The sequence below is a fragment of the Petaurus breviceps genome, unplaced genomic scaffold, assembly GCF_028583685.1.
Source record: "Petaurus breviceps papuanus isolate PSGF00001 unplaced genomic scaffold, PetGlider_PUasm1.0 90681, whole genome shotgun sequence".
Taxonomy (NCBI): domain Eukaryota; kingdom Metazoa; phylum Chordata; class Mammalia; order Diprotodontia; family Petauridae; genus Petaurus; species Petaurus breviceps.
Window position 1 is genome coordinate 8,412,114 of NW_027187307.1, and position 25,061 is coordinate 8,437,174.

At 38.5% G+C, this 25,061-nt stretch overlaps 1 protein-coding gene across 1 annotated transcript in view; it reads right to left on the reverse strand.

Moving 5' to 3' along the window:
* DIAPH2 (diaphanous related formin 2) overlaps positions 1-25,061 on the reverse strand; it is an 873,453-nt gene that overhangs the window by 796,362 nt on the left and 52,030 nt on the right. The window contains exons 2-4 of the mRNA XM_069065282.1: positions 23,471-23,503; positions 20,301-20,477; positions 6,049-6,153 (exon numbers count right to left, since the gene is read on the reverse strand). Coding sequence (XP_068921383.1) covers positions 6,049-6,153; positions 20,301-20,477; positions 23,471-23,503 — 315 coding nt within the window. The remainder of the gene's footprint in view (positions 1-6,048; positions 6,154-20,300; positions 20,478-23,470; positions 23,504-25,061) is intronic.

Genomic DNA, 25,061 nt, shown 5'->3' on the forward strand with positions numbered 1-25,061 from the left:
GGGAGGGAGGAAGGGAGGAAGGAAGGAAGGAAGGAAGGAAGGAAGGAAGGAAGGAAGGAAGGAAGGAAGGAAGGAAGGAAGGAAGGAAGGGAGGGAGGAAGAGACAGGTTCTATTGGACCCTTTTTAACTTAGCACAACCATAACATTGACATGATAAAGTCAGACAGTCCCAACAACGAGAACAGATACAAAGCAGAACGAGAGAACCAAGGCCTGACAGAACTGGTCATCTGGGCCTGTTTAACAATGCATCCAGATTTTAACATGACTGATTTTGGTTAAAGTATGTCGTCACATCAGTTAGGTACATTGGCAGAGGCAAAATGAATGGTTCTGCCATACCATGATTCAGGTTGTTTTGTCATTGACAGGAACATAGAGATATAGCCTGAGTAGTGTTCTCATATCTGATACCAGAAGCAAATCAAAATCAATTTGCATTGAAATAAGGGAATAAAAATCATATATAAACAAATGTTAAATGTACACATTCACAGAACACATGAAAGGTACCATGGAGTATAGAATAGAGAGTTGACCTTGAAGTCAGTAAGATATGAGTTCAAATCCTGAAACTGCTGCGTCCTGACCCTGTGACCTTAGCCAAAAGGCACCTCTAGTGGTATAAGTTACAAGGGAGTCACAAATGTGTTTTGGCACAGAGTTTCTACATAAGGAGCTCCCTACACTGGGAAAATTGCAGGGTTTTTCCTTTTTGTTTTCAAATATACGCACAAAAAAACATATACATATATGCACGTGCATGCATATACACACATATGTATATGTGTACACTGTGTATGTGTGTATATGTGTGTGCATTGTGTTTCTGCACACAGATACATATACATATAAAATTAAATATGCACACACATACATGCAATACATACATATATGCATACACCTATTACCCTCCCCCTATTTTAAATATAAGCTTGCTCTCTCTGGCATCTGAGCTGTGATTAGCCTCATTTTTCTTTAAAGTAGATGTTAAAAATATCAACTTTATATGTTAACATCATTTTAAACATTTAGTCTTTATTTTCAAATGTATAACAAAAGGCTGATATCGTGATATAAAGTGATAGCCAAAATACCCAGAAAAACCTAATATTCTTCTCAAAGCATATACTCTAAGACCCAAAAAGGGGGTCAGGGGCAAAAGTCTTCAAGATTCCATGATCTGGATGCAAAGAGACTGTCTTCACACTGATACCGAATTTGAAATGCTTTCAAGTGGAAGTAGTTAGAGTGCACAAAACAACTCTGGAAAATCCAAGTGAGCCTATACCATTGGAGTTCATGTATATCTCTATCAGAAAAAGTGAGTTGTTGGTAATTTTTTTTTAAAAAAGCTCTATCATTTAGAAAAAAGTTGTACATATTTAAAATTCAAAAGAAATTCCAACAAATTAAGTATGTTAACTTACTGTAAATGTATAGAGGTTCCAATATTTTTGAAATGGATATTTCACCGAATATTATTTTCTCAGTTCCTATGAACTGAGTCAGAAAGAAAGTGTTCTCTGGATAATCTAATTAGGGCATAGATTTTGAAAACTTCAAGATTTCATTTGATAGGTTGGGGGGGGGGGTGTGGACAAGGCTCCCTCCATAACAGAACAAAGAAGTCAGGCATGGAAATTTCCTTTTCTAAAACACTGTTGTCTTAAGTCTATTGTGGTGATAGAAATCTCATTTTAACAGATATGTCACTAATAAATCTTTCATTCCTGGCCTTCGGAAACAGCTGCCAATTGTGTATTCCCTCTGCCCACAGTATCTAAATCCGTCAGTGCAGCTGGGGCAAGGCCAGAGCTGCATTCCTAATAGCCGTGACAGTCTTCATTGAAGCAGGAGCTCTTCTCCTGAACTGCCTCCCTCCTCACTTGCACTGGAGACAAAACGACCCTCTCTAAACATCCACAGAGTTTAAACCTCATTTAATAACCGCTATGAAATGGAGGGGTGAACAAGATCTACGCGGGAGCCCCATTTGCAGACCTTGCCGGTCTGGCCTGGCTTCCCCTGCTTTCCTCCTCAGCTACGGCTCATTTTAACAGAGCACACAGCATAGCAACAATAAGTTGATTTAAGAAATGAATTTCTAAGACATGCCTCTATTTGCTTTCATTTTCCTTTAATGTCATTATGCAGGAATCTAAGCAGAGAACAGTAGGCATTTATTAATGAGCTCTGGAGAAACAAAAATGTGACTAACTGCAGATTAAGAAAAAAAAAGTCAATTTATTTTTTTTAAACTGATTCTTGCCTTCATGCTTTTAAACCATGATGGGAAAAAAGGTTATACAATTTTTTAAAGATGCTGCCTTCAAAGCTCTAGAACAATTTTAAGCATTTTTATAATTTTTATAGAACAAATGCCAAATAAATCTCAACATTTAATAAAGGGTTTCTTTTAAAAAAAAATGTATCAGTGAAAAATACCCAGGTCTTATTTTTTTTTTAAAGCACACTACCCTCAGCCTCTGTCTGTCTCTCTCTCTCTAACAATCCAAATTACAGCCAGAGGAAAGAAAACCTTGGTCAGACACCCAGGTAGGACAGCCACATGCACAGTTCCAAATGATGGACTTCTCATAGGAATCATCATCAGTAATAGGTTCCAAATTATGGACATTGTTTGTCACAATATTCTCCCTCCACATCACTGTCAAATAAGGAGATTACAAAGCAATTTCCTTTGTTTTAATGACAGAAAAGACAGCATTCAGAAATGTCTAGCCAAAGCCTGGAAGCTTTAAAATATGCTTATCGACCAGCAAAATATTAGCAAATGATACCTTGAATCTTGGCCTCCTAACAGAAAAGGGCTACTGTGCACATGGTCGGATCCTAATGAATACTGGCTGGACACATTTTGTATTGGCAGGTTTGGTATTTCTTGGCTGTACATATGATTATGAGCTTAATAATGCTTAAACTTTCTCCTTGCATTCTTTTTTGTCTTTAACACACACTAAGCCAATTGTAACACAGTAATGACAGCACAGTGGGCTAGGCTGTTGGAGTGGGAACAGCAGGGCAAGTGCTATCTCCACCACTTACTGCTCACTCCCAGCAGGCCCCAGGGTGAACCTTTCTGGGCCTCAGTTTAGTCATCTGTAAATAAAGGGCCCGCCCACATGACTTCTAAGGTCCTTGCAGCTCTGTATCTACAAGCCTATGACAGAAATCCAACTGAAATTTATTTTCTTGTCCAAATATATCTTATAAAATGAAAAAGAAAAGAACCCCTGAAGATCAAAGTGGAAATCAGTAGCAAGCTGATATTTAAATAAAAATTCAATAGACTAAAGACGAAAAAATTTTTACTTACCGTCATCACACTCAGTCCCACTTTTACAAACAAATATGGAAGAGACATTTAAAATCTTATTTACTTTTTAAAATCACCACATGATTATTCATGCATTGTTATCTATATTTTGCACTCAGATTTAGTTACATAGGTTTACTAGTGTTTCTGCCTTTAGGTATTTAAAGAAATAACAGTGAATATACAGTCTGCATTTCCCAAAGCATTTTACTGTAAACAATAACTTGAATGCAAAAATGAAAAGAGATTCATCAGAATTTCAAAGTAAAACCCTATGCATCACCTAATTCTATTGAAAACGACGCTCATGGCAAATTTCACTTATCACTGGAAACATATTTCTGCCCTTGGATACAAAAAACAAATTAAAAAGCGAGCTGCTGCTTTGCTCAGGCAGCTGCAATGCGTTATATTTACATTGTTCCATGTTCGGATTCAGCTTGCTTCAAGTATAATATAGAACGAATGCACTAGTGGAATTCAGGAAACGCATCATTTGTCATTTCCACTGGAATGACTACACTCACACAGAACTGACATCATAATTTTAGGATGTATTTTTAGAGAGAAAGAATTAGATTTTCCACTAGTCACCTTTTTAAAAATATCTAAAAGCCATTATAACTCTAGTCAATAAGCTTTACTTATTAAATACTCCTTCCCCAGAAATGTACAAATTATGAGACTGAAAATGTATGTTCTTGGGAGAAATTTAACTTGAAGGCCAATGTTGTAATGGCTTAGGGTGGGGAGGGAAGAACGGAAAGAAATCCCATTCTCTCTGTGTCTATTGTCAAACATTTAGTTTCCAAGTTTATCATCACTCCTGTCACTTGAAATGCCCATTTCAAATCTCTAGAATCTCGCAAAAACACACTTGATGAGAACTACTATTCAATGCTCTCCTATATAATCAAATAACAATGCAATGACTGGCATGAGGTAACTTACATGGTTGGCATCACGACTCATAGCAAACTGCTGCGAAATTCATGCACCAGAATGTGAACGCTTAATAAAAAGTGAGGTAAATGACAGGATCCGATGATTCCCAACCTGTAAGTCTGAGGACCCCTTTTTAATGTTAAACGCCCAGAAGATAATAGCTGTATTGTGTATGGGAAGAAATACATGATAAATGAAAGCTACTATATTATTTAGTAACATCTTTAAATGAGTTTCTATCATAGGGCAGGGGAAGTAAAGAAGAGTGATCTGGGTTTCTATCATCCCCCATGTGTCCGGTCATTTAACCTCAAGTAGAAAATAAGGGTGGTGGGCTAGACGGTCACTCTGGCCCCTTCTAGGCCTAAATCTAGGCTCCTACCCAAAGCACAAATGGTCATATGGGGGAAACACAGTATTGACTTATTCTACTGAAAGTACATTTGGTTATTTTTTATAACAAATTCAGTTAAAAAGCATGTAGCTATTAGCTTCTACTATGTGTCAGGCACTATGCTAGGCACTGGGGGATCCAAAGACAAAAAAACCTCATGATTTTCTGGCCCAAGAGGAGCATTTCTCTAAAGGAAATCATATCTGTACATATTGGTAAGTAAACACAAACTATATAGCAGATAATTTGAGCACTAAGAACTGGGGAAATCAGGGGGATCTTTACATGGGAGGCCCCTTACTTAGCTGAACAGGGAAGGAAGCTCAGAATTCCGAATACTGGTGCTAAGGAGAACAAACAAATCCAGATTCCTGGATTTCTGAGCAAAGGGTACAGAGGTGAGTAATGGACTATCATGTGTGGCTGTAACACAGAGTAAATGAAAAAGGAACAAAGGTGAATCAAGCCAAACAGGTAGGCCGGGCCTAAGCCAGATTACAAAGGGCTTTAAGTGTTAAACACGGGAAACAAGGAGCCATGGGAGCACCTTCAATAGCAGGGGTACACAGGCAGACCTGTGCTTTAAGAACCTCATTTGGCTGCTGTATGAAGGCTGAATATGAAAGGGGAGAGAGCAGAAATCAGGCAGATCAATGAGGAGGCTAGAGACCAGGATAGGGTAGCTGCAATATGAGGGGACACAAGAGAATGATGGTAGGTTTGTTGTGGCGGAGAACTGCCAAGCCTTGACTCTTAGTAGCTCTCAAGTTTGCTGGAGCTCCACAAAGAACCAAATGACAATTCTTAGCATGCATACCATTTTGCAGACCCTTTGGAGCAACTAATTTCAAACCCCCATAGGGTCTGCTACCCACAGGTTGGGGACCAGTGTACTACCCTCTAATCTAGAGCATTGATCTTTTCCCCAAACATAGAATTATTTTTTAACAAATAAGGAAGCACACTTAAATTGAAAAAGACATTTGTGCTTCTCATGGCACTTTAATTAAAAAGGGCACCACCCAAATCTCCAGTCTTAAATGGATAAAACCATACAAACTGTACTCCAAAACTATTTCCCAACTACACCCAAAGCAGTGTCTTTTAGTCTTACTTACTGGTTTTTAATTTTTTCTAAATGTCATACTTTAGATTAATGGGTAGTAGTGAGATATGTAATAAATTCTAATGAATTTAATATCCACAGTTGAGGGCATTTTTAAGCACGTAACATAAACAAAAATGTTGTTGGGGTTTTTTTCCCTTTTCACATAGCCAAGCAGGGTAAGTTGCTGCAGAAATGCGAAGATTTACGCATAAGAGCAAAAGCAAAAAAGGCCAAGCTCATACATTGGTGGGGCTACTTACCGATTTGGCAGTGGCAGAAATGTACTGGACAACCATTTCATGCTTTGTGCCAAAATCTTTATCTCGTAGGGGTGCTTTTCGTTCTTCATTTAGATTCATGTCTTCCTATTAATACAGAGAACATACACTGTCAGAATTCAATGTCCATTGCCAAAGCACAAATACAGCTGTCACCAAAGAAGGGCTATCATCCTCCAACCTGTGAGCACATATTTGTCTCTATAAAAGGAAGCTTCTTTCAGAGAAACTCCATAATCATGTTCCTCCTAGGTCCTCACTCTACACAGATCTCCTTTCCTGTCAAAGACCACTGCCAACCGTGCACCTTCCACTGCAAAGCTCCTCGCTTTGGAACAAGAGATTCTAGTAAACCCCCTCCTGGAGCTTGCTGTTCTCAGGGCAGCACCATTATCAGAAGTTACATTTGAATCAAAGTCCAGAAGGGATCACTGGGCTACTTTCAGGTGACTTATCCTAAAACCAACTTCTCTCCTCTCTCTGCTGAGAAATGATAATCTGTAAGAGTAAAATGTTACAAGTTCTGTCACCCATAACCACTGTATTAAAGAGCTCTGTTTTTAAAACACTTTTAAGGAAGCTTATTAAGGAAATAACAATAACAGCTCACACATCTATGGCACTTTAAGGACTGCAAAGCACTTTATAAAAATTATTTCATTTTACCCTCACAAAATCCAATGAGCAGGTACTATTTTCTTCATCTTTAATGATGAGAAAGCTGAGGCCCAGAGAGGTTAAGTGATTTGTCAGGAATCACACAACAAGCAAGGTAGTAAATGCTTGAGGCAGCACTCCAACTCAGGTCTTCAGGATTCAGAGAAAGTATTTTATCCATGTGTCAAAGCACTGTGTGCAAGGGGGAAGGAGGGTGCATGTTGATTAAGAAGTGATAGATGTGTGTGTCTGATAAAGGCCTCATTTCTAAAATATAGAGAACTGAGTCAAATTTACAAAAACACAAGTCATTCCCCAATTGATAAATGGTCAAATGACAAGAAAAGGCAATTTTCAGAGGAAGAAATTAAAGCTATCTATAGTCACATGAAAAATTCACTAAATTGCTATTGATTAGAGAAATGCAAATCAGAACAACTCTGAGGTACCACATCACACCTATCAGATCAGCTGACAAAGGCAAAACAGAAAAATGATAAATGTTGGAGAGGATGTGGGAAGTCTGGAACACTAATTCATTCTTGGTGGAGTTGTGAGCTGATCCAACCATTCTGAAAAGCAATTTGGAACTATGCCCAAATGGTTAAAAAATGTGCATACCCTTTGACCCAGCAATACCACTTCTACAGCTGTATCCCAAAGAGATCATAAAAATGGGGAAAGGACCCACACGTGTAACAAATATTTATAGCAGCTCTTTTTGTGGTGGCCCAGAACTGGAAATCAAGGGAATGCCCATCAATTGGGGAAGAGCTAAACAAGTTGTGGTATATGAATGTAATGGAATACTACTGTGCTATAAGAAAAGATGAACAAGAGGACTTTGGAGAAACTTGGAAAGACTTATATGAACTGATGCTGAGTGAGGGAAGCAGAACCAGGAGAACATGGTACACAGTAACAGCCACAGTGTGAAAGGACTGATTTTGATAGACTTAGCCCTTCTCGGCAATGCAAGGACCTAAAACAATTCCAAACGATTATGATGGAAAATGCCATCCACATCTGGAGAAATAAATATACAGTAGGAATGCAAAACGAAACAGACTACTTTCTTTTTTGTTGTGTTTTATTTTTTTCTTTCTCATGGTTTTTCCCATTTGTTATAATTCTTCTATGCAACATGACTAATGTGAAAATGTGTTTAATAGGAATGTATGTGTAGAACCCATATCAGATTGCAAGTTGTCTTAGGGAGGGAAGAAAGAGGGAGGGGAGAAATTTTAAAACAAAAACATATATGATTGTTGAAAATGAAAAATAAATAATTTAATTTAAAAAAAAAGATTATCTCCAACTTAGGGATGTGGGAAAATTGGGATACTAATGCACTGTTGGTGGAGTTGTGAACTGATCTAACCATTATGGAGAACAATTTGGAACTACACCCAAAGGGCAACCAAACTGTGCATACCCTTTGATCCAGCAATAGTACTATTAGTTCTGTATCCCAAAGAGATAACAAAATGAAGGGAAACGGATCTATTTGCACAAAAAAATATTCATAATAGTTCTTTCTGTGGTGATAAAGAATTGAAAATTGAGGGGATGTCCATCAATTGAGGAATGGCTGAACAAGTTGTGATATGTGATTATGATGGAATACTAATGCGCTATAAGAAATGATGAGCAGACAGACTTCAGAAAAACCTGGAAAGACTTACACAAACTAATGCAAAGTGAAGAACTAGGAGACACAAAAACCGCAACATTGTATGATGATCAACTATGAATGACTAAGCTATTCTGCTCAATACAATTATCCAAGACAATTCCAAAGGACCCATGATGAAAGGTGCTAGCCAGAAAGAACTGGTGGAGTCTGGATGCACACTGACGCAGACTATTTTTCACTTTCTTTATTTTTCTTGGTTTTTTCTTTTTGGTCTTCATTTTCTTTTATCAGATGACTAATATGGAAATATGTTTTGCATGCTTGCACATGCATAACTTGCATCAAATTGTTTACAATCTCAGTGAGAGGAAAGGAGAGGGAAGGAGGGAGTGAGAAAATTTGTAACTCAAATTTTTTATTTAAATGAATGCTAAAATTGTTTTTGCATTCAATTTGAAAAAATATTATTTAAAAATATTATTTCTAACTGTAAAAAAAGAAGTGATAGATATGCCAATATCGATATTTTAAAAGGTAAAACTGGAGAAAAGATGAAAAAAATTGCTGGAAAGAGAAAAAAATCCACTCAATTAGAAAGTAACAAAAGTATACCATCACATCAAAGAACTCCCTGATTTTTGGGGGTCGTAATACCTGCTATCTTTTGTTTAATATTATATCACATGCAATCCTAAAAAGGAGATTATACAACACTTATTCTAATAGACAAAATTAACTTTAGGTTGTATGACACCCCTTCAGATCTGGTGCCTGAGAACAGCTGAGATGTAGGATGCCTTTAATACAAATTATTTCTAGGTCTCTGTCCTTGGTCCTCTTCTTTCCCAATACCCACTCTCCTCCACAAGCTCACAATTTCAACTAATAGCTTCTAGTCCAATATAGATAAGCAAGCAGACCACTTAGCAGAGAGCACAGTTAAATTATTTCAAGCCTAAGTTGCATGAATTCTTAGAATTCTGCCAATTTTTTTAAGATACCAAATCAAAAAAGGCACCACCAAAATAGCATCTCCTCTCAACTAAACAAAACACATAAGATTAATTGAATCAGTTTTTTAAGCAAAGTCAGTATTTTTGTGGTATTCAAAAAGGAAATTAAATGGCCACAATGAACTCAATTCCACCCCGCCATCCCCTGCCCCCCCAAAAAGCCTACCTGACAATCAATGACCTCAGAGACTGAGCTTACACTGTTCTCCCTGCCCAGAATCTTCTCCTTCCCATTCTTTGCCTCCTGACACAAATACATGTAGCGTTCCTCCCCTACTTTCCAGCAGTGCCCCCTCCCCTCTATTTCTAGCTATAGAACTATAATCAAATCAGCATAGCCTCTGTAAGAAAAGAGTGTGTCAATCTACTTCCCTATGGCTACACTCATCATCCAAGTGATTCCACAGACTCAAAAACCTTTCCCTAGATACCATGCTCCTAAGTGTGTTGTGTGTCTATGAACACGTAAGCATATGCAGGGCAGCAAGGCACTGGTCTGCTTTTGGATCTGTAGCCCCAGCACTTTGCAGCATCTTGCCACACAGTAAGAGCTTATTAATGAGTGTGTTCATTCACTTATTCATTTCCAGTCGGTGACTCCCCCCCCCCCACCTTGGCCCTCTCAGAGCATTTGATTTGGGAATTCTTTACTTAACTATAATTCATGATCTAATGTATTTGCTTTTATGTTTTATCCTGAGGTATGCTGGAGCCAGGTCAAACTGGCTCTTGGGAGGTGACTGGGAAATTTTCAGGATGAGTATTTAGATCACAGAAATTGGCAAACCCTACAAATCAGGACCTTGCTCTATTGTTTTGCCAATTGTCTAGGCCAGAGAAAGTGGTGGGAGAAAATGTTAATAACAGACTAAATTTAAAAGTGTGTTTTCCCCAGAAAGCCAATTGTTAAACATTTACCAGAATATAACTGTTCTTATTCCTCAACTAAGGCAAGTTAGGCCTCATTCTGTCTAAATTTTATCTATATCCAAGCACCATCTGCATGCAGTAAATAGATAAACATCTGCTGAACAAATAAATGATTGAACTTATAAAATTACCTTCACATAATTTCGAATACAAAAATGTTCAACTTTGAATGAAGGTACTGAACACAAGGGGAGAGAAAAAAAATATACTATGTTCTTTTTGCTTAGACTATCTCAAAGTATTCTACAAGCACCAGTAAATTTTGCTTTTTGATTCTAATTTGCTAAGTGGATAGGGAGAGGAAAATGCCAATAAACATCAGAGAAAAGTCATTAACCCCTCGGGGCCTCAGTTCCTTCATCTATGAAACTGTCGTTGTTCAGTTGTGCCCAACTCTTCATGACCCCATTTGGGGTTTACTTGGCAAAAATTCTGGAGTGGTTCGCCATGTCCTTCTCCAGTTCATTTTAAAGATAATGAAACTGAGAAAAACAGGGATAAGTGATTTGCGCAAGATTACAAATCTAGTGTCTGAGGCTGGATCTGAATTTGAGAAGACGAGCCTTTCTGACTCCAGGTCTGGCACTCTAACCTGTGTGCCACATAGTCACTCCATCTGAAACTGGAACATTCCTTAATCTGTCTTCATAGAGGGAGTGAATTAGGTTCCTGTCAATTTAAAAATTAAAAAAAATATGATCACTCTACTGATCAAATTATATTGATCCACAAATTCTCCTGGAAGAGAAATTTGATAGGGTCACAAATTTAGAGTTGGAAGGAACCTCAATGGTACCACACACCTTCCTACTACATGTGAGGAAACGGAGACCTAAGAGAGATTAAATGATTTTCCCAAAGTCACTCAGGTTATAAGTAGCAGAGCTCAAGCTTAGAACCCAGGTAACTTTTACCTGAAATGCAATGTTCTTAGCAGTCTACTACTATTAAACAGTTCTCCAATTAAATAATAAGTAGACTTTTCCCATCAGTCAATGCTTCTGATCATTTAAATCAAAGTTTATAAGTAATATTTGCCATATTTAAACACAATCATTCATTTTGTTTTTAAGTTGCTAGTTTGTTCTGAATTTAGCACCTAACAAAATGGGCATTTCCATATACAGCTGAACAGAAAAGGAAGACCACATGAAAACATGATCTCTACAATGTAAAGATACACACTAAATTCACGGAGTTTTCCAATCTGTTCTAGTTCTCTGGGATTATTTCTGTACATTTTGTAAAGAGGATGCTCTCTTTTCCTTCTTTTCTTTTTCTTTCTACTATCCTTACCCTAACCAAACTTTGCTTCACATCTTATGCCAATGGAGTAAAAGGAAAAAGAGATCCTTGCCGCTATTATTTTTCCCCAGTTGCCTGTTTCTCTTCTAATATTTAAATGGATTGGTTTTGTTTATGTAAGAACTTTTTGATTTTATGTAATCCAAACTTTCCCTTCCCCCCCCCCAACTCTGTCTCCTCCCTCTCTCCTGAATTAAGGAAGAAAATGAGTTCTAACAGTAGTAACCAAGTCCTTTAAAGCAGCAGTGTTGATTTACATGGCAATGGAAGCTACTAATCCATCCAGAAGCATTCCTGCTGGAACATTAGCTCAGAAAACCACATATTAATATTATCTATGTTTTATTATATTTTTATTTTTATTTTGTTAAATATTTCCCAATTATAGTTTCATCTGCATCAGGCTGTACTCAAGAGCATTGTGGGTGCCGTGTGACTACCCCTGGGCAGCCTGCTCGATACCATAGCTCTAAAAGAATATTATAACAGTGTTCAGCAGGCTCAAACTGACTCTCTATACCCAGTATGTAGCAACACGAATCACTTTCATCTTACAAATCATCTGGACCCATGCTGAAGATGAGTGAGCTATCAAACCAACCTGGTCACCTAACAGAAAGTACTAGAAATATTTTAGCAAAATATTTGTCACCTTTCACAAAAAAGGCAATTTGGATCCTGAGTGGGTCATATCAAAAGATATTTTGATGCAATAATATTTATCAAGTACTCATGTAAACACAGATGGTAGTTCTGACATTTTTTAAGGCAAAATCATTGCCCACTGGGTTTATGTACACAAAGGGAAAAGATTCAGCTAAGCAGCAAACATATTCTGTTTGGTTTCTTCATTTGTTTCCTTACCTTCATTTTAAACCTGCCAAAGAGGCAAAAGCACAGAGGGCATGAATAAGTTCTATACAGCAAGATAGTACTAATATAACTGATTGAATTAAAAAAACATTCAAGCCAGTCTTAGAACTAACTAAAGCCATCATTTCACTTTTCCAAGACAACCAAAGTTGTAGTACTACATACTTAAGAAAGGGATCCCCATGAAGAGGTCACGTGTCACTATGGGCTACAATTAACTATGGCTTATGTTCATATATGAGCGCTACAAGCTTTCTAGCTTTCTAACCAGTTTGGTCTAACTATCCACACTGGAAATAAATACTAAGTGGGCAAAGAATTTCCAAAGTCTAGCCCCAGGTATGCAGCTGGATTAACTATCAATCAACAAGCATTTCTGAAGCACCTACTATGTACCAGGCAGTGTGCTAAGCACAGAGTGTGCCCTCAAAGAGCTTACATTCTAATGAATAATAGAGTAGTGGATGATAAATCTGGTTTAAAGAAAGCTGATTAACCTACCCTACATTAAGCAAAGTCTTCCAAAGGACATTCAAAAATAAAAATGGAAAAACTGGGAACAAAAGAAAAATAGGAAAGACATACAAGAACCATTTCAACAAACTTTTTTTCCCCATCAAAGACAGCAGAATCATAATACCTGGACCCTCAAGTCTGTGAGATGCTCATAGAAGAGGCAGAAATGGCACAAAAGAAAACAAACACAGGAAATCAGTCATATTAGATTAAGTACATAGAGAGGAAATCCATTCTGAAGGTGAGACAAACGTGAGGAAACTGAGGGACCAATATACAGGGTCTCTGCTCAGGGAAAGATATCAAAGGGGTTTGAAAAAACTGTCAAACCTTATTAATACCCCCAAAAAGTAAATGACAGAACATCAATAACTGACAACCTATAGATCAACTCTCCCATATGTAGCAAATCTTTATGGTCTCATCTATTTATTCATTGAAGGCTTCTTGAATGAGGGCATTGGTATGGAACAAGAACTCTTTTCCAAACAATATCCAACAATGGATACATTATTACCATCTCACAACTGACTGAAAGATATAGTGAATATAAGATCTCACAAAACTTATTGTTTATTCATTACACAAAAAGCATTTACCTCTGGAACAAGCCATGCCTTACAGACTCTTTTACAACAAGCTCTCTCCCATCTGTATATCAAGATCATTTAAGGGTCCATGAAGGATATAACAACAGAAACAACCCTGGTCACTAACACTCTGATAATAAACATCAGGAGGGAGAGAAAAAAAAAAGGAAGCTGTACGCTCACCAAAAATAGTCACCATTGTACTGGAGGAGGTCCAGCATAGAGTCTAGGCTGAAGAGGGATTTCCTGTGGTTGGCCCTGCTTGTGGATGACACTATGTTGATTTCTGGGACAGGGGGTACAAATGAACAATGAGTTAAGTCCAGAGTTGAAACAGAGGAAAAGAGTGGCCTGGATTGCTTTCAGAACATTACAAGCTACTTTTACTGAACCCAAGTCTCCCATAATAGCAAAGGTCTAACATTTCAATACAAGTATTTCACTGGCATTTCACTGCTGCATGGCGGTAAGACCTGGAACAACAGCGCCTGTGAAGAACTAAAAATTCTTTTCTGTCCCTTAGACAGAAAAGGTGTATGGTGCGTGTGAGCAAGCTATGACAAATAACTAATGAAGAAGCCTGAGGAATAAAAGATGTCATCAAAGAATTGTATAACAAAAAGAAAAAAATGGGCTTGTCACATGGTAAGAACAAAGATGGCAGGCAGACAATCAGACTGTCCTGCTGGTACCCCTGTGATGTTAGGGGAAGGGGAGGAAGGCCTTCAGCAGGCTGGGAGAAAGCAAGGGAGGACAGCAGCATGCTAGGAGAGCTCTCTCTAGAGCACTTCAGGAAGGGCACCCAAAAGTCTTATAAGATAGGAGGGTATGATGAGGTGGAAACTGCATTACTGGAGGCAATTCCAGAATTTATAAGATCCCAGATGCATTTGAGTATCTTCTGCATCAAGCAATCTGATATATAAGTAAGTAACATTTTAGAATGGCTACTTTGGAACAATGCACTTTGGAAGCAGTAAAATAAAAGGCACTACTTTATGATAGTCAAATTTGTAAAGGCAGAAAAACCTTTAGTAAGAGCAAAGTCAGATGAGAACAAATTACCCTGGCCATCCAAAATAAGTGAACTCTGCATTACCCTACAACATCCAATGTCTTCTACTTCTAATAAAACTAGAGTCAAAAAGTGACAGCAGAGAAATAGAAGAAACAGTCAACAAAATCTCAAGGATACCAATTTGCAATAAAACCTCAATTAACTGTAGCCAAATTACTTGGCTCTCTCAAATAACTGGAATCACTCTGCACTCTATTCACAACAAGAGGGCCAATGACAAGTAAACAAATGGTAGCTGAGATTGAGCACAAATACACACATTATATTATGTAGTTACTATAGATTTAGGCTATTCTGCCATCCCTTTCACAACTAAAGCCCTGAAAAATGAGACGTGATATTCATAATTGTGACCCGAAGGCATTGCAAGATTCCCGTGGGAAGATTCGATTGTGTTCAGTATATTGTACTTAATTTCTTGTGAAAGACTTTCAATGAGGTTAAAAATTTAAAGGACTTTTCTGGTTAACCCAGAGTTAACCAGAAATTTATTCACCCAAAGTATACTAATCCTTCTCACCCCAGCATTCCAGTTGGTCGAGCCTTTACTCCTTACCCTGAAATTGCTAATAAAATAATTTATCCAATATATTATATAATGCGGCCATTCATAATTAGCTAATAACAGCTTTACACAAATTTGAAGACACATTTCACTCCTGGGACATATCTAAGATCTTAAATACTAATTTACTATTTAGACTAAGAGTCACAATGTATGAAGTCCTTCCAAATCCATAAAAATCTATAAATTATTAGGGTACAAAAAGGAGTCCCAGAAAGAGAACACAAAGTCACCACAACTCTCAGATATTACATGAACATCCTTCACATTATTTGTACGAGGAAGGAATCCGGAGTAAGAGTAAAATGAAAATCATTTCATACCTCTCAATTTGGTTAAAGGATTCACATTCCTTCCCAATCAACTGTGTTAATGACATTTTAAGTTTTCCATTACTAAGCTGATGGCTTCTCTCTTTTCCACAGGCATTTCAGAATGGAAAAAAAAAACCCACATCTGAAGCGACTCAATTATCAATGGCAAATATTTAATCCCAGGCTGGCTTTCCCTTGCCACCCAGCATACCTCTGAGTAGCCTTCACCTGTTAGTCTTTGTGTGTTCTGGGAAATCATATTAATTTTAGCTTTCATTTAAGCAAAATAATAATCATTGGAACTAGGTATTCTGCTACTCAAAAAAATCATGTCACCCTCTTTCAAGTCATGTATAAATGATTTTTGATCGTCAGTTATTTTGTATTTTATGTGCAACTGCACTGCCTATTATCTGTACATCTAGCTTAAATTATCTAATATGAACACACAAGTTTTGAGTTAGGTAATGCCCAGGGGGTCAGACACTAAGAAAGGCACTAAATCTAAGATTTAAAAAAAATCATATTATATATAAAGCTCTTTTCTATGATTAATAGTTCTGTAAGATTAAGTTTCAACATATTACTGAAAAAAACTAGCTTGAATTTGAAGTTTCACAAGATAGCTCTAGCCATTACTGGTTTTGATTACATTTCAACCAAAGGTTCACCAGAAAGCATATAATTTTGTACACTGAAGGCAAGTGTATGCCGCACTCTGTAGAACAGATATTCCTGGAGAAATGGCTGTTAACATACACCAAAACATATTACCCTTTGATTTCCATTTTAAAATTAGAAATATATTGCCATAGGGGAAAAAAGGTAAGATCCAGGGTTAAATTGACATCACAATCATAAATGTAGCAGGCAAACCATTTAAAACTCACGCATTTTCTGACATAACATTAGCAACATTTTCCAAAGTCAAAAAGCACACAAGAAATGCTAGAATTGAAATGTAAAAACTCTTCAGTCACAAAGATCATCTTCTCTGGGTATTGAGTCCACAAGGGAAACCTACTTTGTGAGCTGCTTCACCCTTCAAATTCACTAAATAAACACAGTCCTTTAAAAGCCCAATCAATCTCTTGGCAATCTGTTATTCATAGGTTTATCTTAATTATTTCTTATGCTAAAATCACTACCATTTAAAAGCAGCACATCAGGAATCACTAAAAGAGCTGTTTCTATAGTTAGTTATGTCTACAAATAAGACTTTTAAGTAGTAGAAAGACAGTATGCAACTCTATGCAAGGAGAATAAATAAGGGATGAGCCAAGAAAGGCACAGACTTCATTCAGGAGAGAGAAAATGCCTTTGGAAATGACAGTTGAAGGGTCCATGACCGTCAAATTCTAAACTGAATTCATCTTGTGACGTCAGATCTGCCACATCCAACCTACCCATGTCTATCCACACAGAAGCCAAGCTTTCTCTGCATACTATGACAAGCCATGCATAGGTGAATTCTGAGCCGACTGGGAGGAAAAGCTACTCATCTACAATTGTAGGATAAGAATCAAGTGGAAAAGCATTGAAGATCGTTCAAGAGCCTCCAAAAGCTTTGGGCTAAATCTAATAATCAATTCATTAATCAGCCAATTAAACATTCCTGAAGCATCTGTTATGGGTCATGCACTGTGCTAGGCAATAGGGATAAAGAGGCAGAAAATTAAACAAAACAGGGCCAGGCCTTACATCCTGCAAGGGGAAGCAGCATGTACGTATAAATATGCACAAAATAAATACCAAGCAATGGGAGGTGGGGAGAGGCCAGAGCTGCTGGGGATGGTTCAGGTGAATCTGGAAGGAAAAAGGACTCTAAGAGGAGTGAGCTGTCCCGTAGACGGAAGGCACGGGCATGGGGGATGGCGTCTGGCCAGGCCGCAGTGCCCATGAAGGACGTCAATACGGGTAACAGGGAGCAAGGAGAGGTGAAAAGCTTGCTAAATTCCATATCATCTGTATTTGGTTCTAAAGGCAGCAGAAAGCAATGGGAGTTTCCTGAGCAGAGAAGTGATATGTTTATAGCTTCACTTTAGGAAAAGCTTTCTGGCAGCTGAGGAGAGAATGGACTGGAGAGGGAGAAATTTGAGGCAGAGAAACCTGGAGGACAAGTTTACTGCAAAGTCCAGACACCAGGCAATGAAGGCCTGAACAAGGGTGGTAGCCAAGTAATGGAAGGGGGCGGGTAGAAGAAAGGTTTTGGGGGTGGAAACATGAAGGCTTGACAAGTGAGCTGCCTACAGATTCAGGTGACTGGAAGGCTGATGGTGTCCTCAAATGATTGGAAGATAGGTGGATTTTAGTGGAAGAGATAAGTTCCATTCTGGACATACTGAGCTGTAAGGACCTATAGGACATCCAATTTGAAAAGTTCTAAAGGCAAGGTGAGAAGCACAACTAGAGTTTAGGAGAAAGAAGGACTAGACAGAGACAGACACACAGACAGACTGTGTCAAGGGCAAAAAAGCCATGGAAGTGGCTGACGTCACCAAGTGAGATTATATAGAGGGAAAAAAATGAGATTCTGAGGATCAGAGGATTAGACTGAACTTCAATCAAGCCAAGCCCTTCAAGTCTAGCTTCAGACACTTGCTAGCTGTGTGATGCTGGGTTAAGTCTGCTGGTTAAGTTAACCACTGTCTGTCATCAACTATAACAGGGGGATAGCAACAGCACCTGCCTCAGAGTTGTTTTGAGAATTAAAGGAGATAATTTTTTTTAAGAAACCACTTAGCACAGTGTCTGGCACACAATAGGCACTATATAAATGATTATGCCCTGTCCCCTTCCCTTTGAGGACTGAACGCTCAAGGAATCAGCAGAATGATATGGAAGCCAAAATAAATGAACCAAAACAAAACAAGCTTGGGCTTCAATGGCCTACTAGAGGAAGTAACATGTACTTAGAGAATATTACTTCAAATATATTCACAAAATAAATACAAAGTAATGTTGAGAGGGGAAGGTGGGCTTCTAGATATGATCTTCAGCTACAGTGGGAGAAGGCCAATTGCCAGAAATAGGAGATGACTGCCCTGGCCAGTGTGAAGGTCTGGGGGTCACAGTTTAGGATGGCCATGGACAAGCTGGAGAGTATCCAAGAGGGCAACCAGGATGGCAGAAGGCCTCAAGTCTAGTAGACACGAGAATCAACTGAAAGAAATGGGGAGGTTTAGCCAGAATGAGAGAGGACCCAGCTGACTTCCTGTCTGATGGCACAACAGCAACTATTTAAGCTAAACATAAAGGGGAGGAGGGTGGGTGCTTCTGGGCAGCCAAAGGTGTTGAGGAAGAAGTGGATAGCACCTCTCTACTGGATTCCATAGCAGGTGAACAACAGGTTATGCACAAGTCACTTCAACGTTCACATATGGTGAATGCTTAGCTAAAAGAGGCAAAGAAGCCTCCTGGCATATTAGGTTGATTCTCGGGCTCACATGGAGAATAAGTTTGCTAAATCTAGAGCGTTTCTCTGGGCAAGAAATAAAGGGGATCAAGGGTTGCTAGGTGGCACAGTGAGTAGAGCACCAGCCCTGGAGTCAGGAGAACCTGAATTCAAATCTGGCCTCAGACACTTAACACTTACTAGCCATGTGACCTGGGACAAGTCACTTAACCCCAATTACCCTGCCCTCCCCCCTCCAAAAAGCAGAAAATATAATAATAAGGTACATAGGAGCTAGAGAGCATAAGGTTAAAGAAAATAACAAAGAACAAGGTATCAAACCTTCCCAATCTTATTTCTGTTTTAAGTAGCACCTCTCTTTGTAACTCCAGCCTTCCTCTTCTCCCAAGGCCCTGAAGACCTCAGTCCCATGTTCCCCACAAGTCAAACAATCCCAGTCCCACAAGCTAAAGAGAATGGTCTGACACCCCTTCCCCCTCAGGCCTTTACCCCAAAGAGCATGATTCCTGGAGCAAAATGGGGGATTATAGACAAAGGCTGGGGTTCTCAAAGTCAAGGAACAAGAACATTACAATGAATGTTCTAATGGTCACATCCAGGGACAAAACATTGACCCCACTAGACAGCGAGATGGGGGGGGGGGTTTGTTTATTTGTTTGTTTTGTCTTTCTTTGTAACTCTAGCACTTAGGAGGTGCATGATAAATGCTTGATGGCTCCACATTGTCTCATAAATAACAGTCAGTAAAAAAGGTAAGAGGCTAGTGGTGTGCCCCATGAGCTAAAGCTGGCAAAAAAGAAAAGGGGAGTAGGGATTCCAAGTAAGACAGTACTTTGACTAAAGAATACCCAAAACATGCTGTGGCTACCAAATAAAACAAGCCAACCACTCCAGACTGCAGGGAATCTGCTAACAAAGTAGACAAGCTGCACTGATGGAAGGGGAAGGAATAGGGCCCACACTGTGCCAGGCACAAAGATAAGTACTCTGCAGTAATGATCTCGTGTGCTCTTGTATCTGAACCTCCCATAACCCCCCCCCCCCCGTGAAACAGCTGATGGTATTTGCAGTGAGATGAAATCATACTCTTGGCAAAAAAATCAGTCAATAGTCATGATGTTGAAGTTTTCTTTGGAAAAGAGTTGTTGGGACACCCATTTGCTTCTGCACTCTCTTTTAAATGGTAGAAGTAGTATATATACATAAACAAAACTACTCCAAGCCTAGTGCCACTCTACACACACACACACACACACACACACACACACACACACACACACACAGGCATATACACACACACACATACACACATCTGACAAGAAAACAAGGTTGTCTGACTCACCATCATTTTTTCAAAAAGATCCATCACTTCCTTTTCGGACAAATTCAGGGATCGCTCCTCATATGATGGCTGTGCTGCTGGAAATTCAGACATGGCAACTTGCGAGTCAAGAGGGTGCTGAATTAGAGGTTTCTCTTTTTTGACAGCAGATTTTCTAAAGCTGGTAATTCGATCTCGCTGAAAATAGGAAGGGGAAAAAAGCTCTAAGAAAGGGGTCAACAAACACTAAGAAATGAAACATCCAAATAATTCTTAATATACACATCAAACATGTCACAATGATGACAAACCATTATTTTAAGCTGCAAACTCTAATCAGAGAGTGTACTATTTTGAAATTTTAAAGTAGTTTCACAAGTGAGATTTGGGGGGCTGAGGAAAAGCTTCCTGCCCAACCTGAACCAGAGTTTCCTCCTTCCCCAATGCCTAACACAGCCATTCCACATCTCCTCAGCACAAAAGCAAAAAGATCCAAGCTGCAAGCTTTGGATACATATATATGGAAGAGAAAACAAAATGCCTTGCTTCTAAATTGGGTTTCATAATGCAATTATGGAGAAACGGCTAGCAGGGATTTTCCTCCTCCTAGAGGCTAGAAAATATTTTCATGGCTAAAATATCAGTGAGGATGACAGTCTATAGGAATAGCAGTAATCTGGGGTGTTACTCCCAACAAGGAAAATCTCAAAAGGCCATTTTGTTCCCTATTAAATAACAACCAAGTAGGAAAAAAAGATAGCATCTTATTTCTACATGGCCACTCTTCTGAGGACCGCAGTGTTAAGGACTACCAAATCTTGAGTCACTGTTTCAAAGCACAATCTCTGTTAATTAGCTTGCAGCTTCACAGGAAAAAAAAATTTAATGGTTTAAGTTATGTTTAAAAACAATTCCATTTTTTTATAATCTGAAAAAGGTATTAGACAGCACGTAATTAGTCATGTCCATAAAACTGAATACTGGTTCAGTTTTATTCTGGTTTCCCTGTTATTAAGCAGCACATGCAAACTTGCACCATTCCACTCCCGATAGTAAGGGCAGCTTCCAGCCCAGCCAGGCTGATGTTGAAATTTACCTCCCCATTTAGCACAGACTGGCCCACACTCCTATCTCTTTAACGTTGCCAAAAGGAACATGGATATCATGAACAAAACCTTCAGCCTTCACGAAAAAGTAAACCACATGATTTGAATCATCTGAAGAACGTTTTCATGAAAAAAAAGCTTAGAAAGTAGCATAAATTACACACAGTCTTAAAGCATCTTATTTAGGGTTACCAAAATATCATCTGACCCTGTGCAAGGCATGTAAGTTGTACATGATTAGATATAACAGAATTCTGGAATTTGAAGACCTAGAAACAACCTTGTAACCTGTTATCCCCCCCTCCCTGCCCCCACCACTCCCACCCCCCCCATTTTAATTATAAGGAGCCAGTTGGCAAAAGCAAAATTAGAACCCAAGATTTCGGAGCTTCCCAATCCCCATTCTAGCAAGCTATGTGTGTACATGTGTGTATACACATAACATGCACATATACATATATAAATTTATGTTTACATATGTGTATATATAATTTGACATTTCAAGTTTCCATGATCTAGAACTGGAGGTTTTAGAGATAAATCTTCCACAGCCTAACATACAAAAAAGGCTGTAGTAACCCTAAATAAGGCATGCGATGTGTCTAACATATGTGCTATATTTCACAATACATAAGGTTATTATGGACATTAAAACATCTAAATATGCAGAAAATCAATCATCATTCCATGGTCTTTCTCCCATTACCCCATATACCAGTGAACAACAAATTAAGTAGGATAATAAATAAGATCACAGACGGAGGGGCTCTGAACCCAGGGGTATACACACCCCCAAAGGGTCCATGGATAGATTTTATGAGGTCTATCAGCTTGGAATGGGGGAAAAAAAGAACATCTTTATTTTTCACTCAGCTCTAAATGAAATTTAGCATTTTCTCCAATTATCTGAAAAAACCTCATTCCTTGGGTTTCCCCCAGACTTCTACCCAAGTGGTCCAGATGACCCAACAAACAGTGCAGAAGCCCTAGGCCCTCGGATGTGAAGAGAGCTGCATGTGGAGGCATAGGGCCAGCATATAGAACTCCATTCTGCCAACTCCCACTTAAATGAGTTCTTCTGGGTCTCAGTTTCTTCAACTACAAAATCAGGGCTGGATTCGATGACTTCTAGAATCCATTCCAGTTGAGTCATTTTATAGAAAAGCAAATTGGGTCTGGAGGAAATTTAACTACTTGACCAAGGTCACAAAAGAAGTTAGCATCAGAGACGACACTGGAACCCAGGTTCTCTGACTTCCAAGCCAAGTGCCCTTTCCACTGTCCACACGGCTACCATGAAAGCGAGCATTACATGCAGGCAAAAATAATGGTACGGATACTCTGATTATTTAGGAGTCTGTAAATTCTATATCTATTCATTTTGTCTTGAATTCCTAAAAAACTTTCACTTCTATATTTCCAAAGGGAAATGAAATAAAACAAAATAGCAGCAACATATGTAAAGTACCAGCAATAATCTATACTATTTTGGGAGACAGTTAACTTCTAAATAAAACAAGGAAGTGTTGTTTAAAATATTTTTTTAATTTAATTGATCAGAAAGCAAATGATAGATTTAAACTTTGTATCCAGAACCATTTCCACCAAGACTGGTGAGGATGGCATCAAATTCCTCCTGAACAATTTATCTTTTCTTGCTTACTATTTAACATGTTATTTTCTTGACTGTTATTCAATAATTAACCAGTGAATGTGAATATCCACTGAAGTCTTACTGAATTCAGCACCTCTTTATGGCATGGAATCCAAAAGTTTATCCAAAAAGGATGTAACCCGTTTTGAAAGGGTTATGATGTCAGCCTTTAGCAATTGTTGATGTTGCTAATAAATGCGATGCTTAAGACATATGTAAAGTAAATCCAAGTATAAGTGTAATATCAAAACTGCTCAATATCAATAATACTGATGGGGAAAGTGTTGTCCATGAGATAGATAGAGATAGAGATAGACATGGATAGATGACTATTTTTATATTCTTACATATATATATATATATATATATATCAATGTTTTAATGTCCATATACTTTAGTGAAAAGATAACATGCTAAGAAGGCCACCTTACCATATCGTCGGCCAAAGTTTTTATTTGAATGTTCTATTAAAACCAAAAGGAAACAAAAAGAGAATTACCTGTCAGTCATTTTTATATAATTGATACACAAATTACAATATGATAAAAAAACAATTAAACATTATGCTATTAATCCAAGCACTTCATCTCCAAATAGTTAAGAAGCATTAGGAAATTTTGCAAAAACACATGCAACCACGCATGTGCACGCACATACACAGAAATAGACACAGCAAAACACAAAAGAGAATTCCCTCCATGTTCTTCTCTTTTTCCCCCTTTAACCCAATGCTAAACCTGGTTCAGAGTAAAAGCACCGAATGAACACTGATTAAGCACCTGTGTGTTGGACACTGGGGAAATACCAGGTTTCAAGAGCTGCTGCCACACTGGAACTTAGAGTACTGTAGGATGTCATGGCACACACATAAATAACTATAATGCAAAATACTCACGTTCAGCAAACAGGTGCCAAGTGATAGGTGGGTTCAAATTTAGAATCTGGGGTGAATGGGGGTGGTGGAAGGAAATCAGTGAGGACATGCAAAAGGCAGCCTTTGAAATGGGCTTGAAAAGAGGGAGAGGCAGGGGGAGGGGGAAAGGCATTTCAGAGAGAGCTAAGGGGATGAGGAAAAGGCAGAGGCAAAAAAGGAGGGCACATAGGCGAGTGCATGTGTGTGAAGCCTAATGGGAAAGCAGGAATTCAGGATAGAACAATAGCCAAAGCTAGAAAAGGAGGGGAGTATCAAACAACCAAGGGCCCAAATGACTAGGCCAAAGACAGTTAAGGCTGTCAGCAATGTGAAGAATGGTGCAACAGGCCATGGAGAAAAGGAATCTGCATGTCTGCAGCACCTACTATGTGGCAGGCAGTGTTTGCTAAGCACTTTCCAAACTTCATCTCACTTGATCCTAACAACAATCATGAGAGGTAGATGCAATCACGAAACCCATTTTACAGCTGAGGAACGTAAGGTAGACAGAGGCTGACTCGAACAGGGTCACACAGCTAATCAGTGTCTGTGGTTACATTTGAACTTGGGTCCTCCTGACTCCAGGACCAGCACCCTGGGAGCTGTGGCACCACCTAGTGGCCTCACTATATCACCCAGACAGCTAGATATCCGAAACACTGTACTAGGTGTACGGAATGCAACAATACAATAGATCTAAATTTAAAGGTCTCACTCAACAATAAATTGGGCATTCTGCGTAAATATGTACATCTGATGTGATGAAAATCTTCATTTTCACAAAGATTTCCCACACTCAAACATGTATGACTACAAATGTTGATGGTGATGAATATATTACTTAGCCGTTCGTTTAGCAACTGCTCAAAAAGAGATAAGCTTAATCTGCCAAGAAAAAAAATAGACCCTTAAAATGGAAAAGGGTTTTTTACCCTGATATTAAAGCATATTTCAAGTACAATGTAGAAGTGTCCATTAATTTATCTAGGATGGAAAAAAAGCAAACTATTTCCACCAACAAAGTAACAGTTAACTCAATTTTCTCAATATATTAGTTACAAAATGAGAAACATGTAAAAGTAGATGAAACCAATAATTAAAGGAACCAT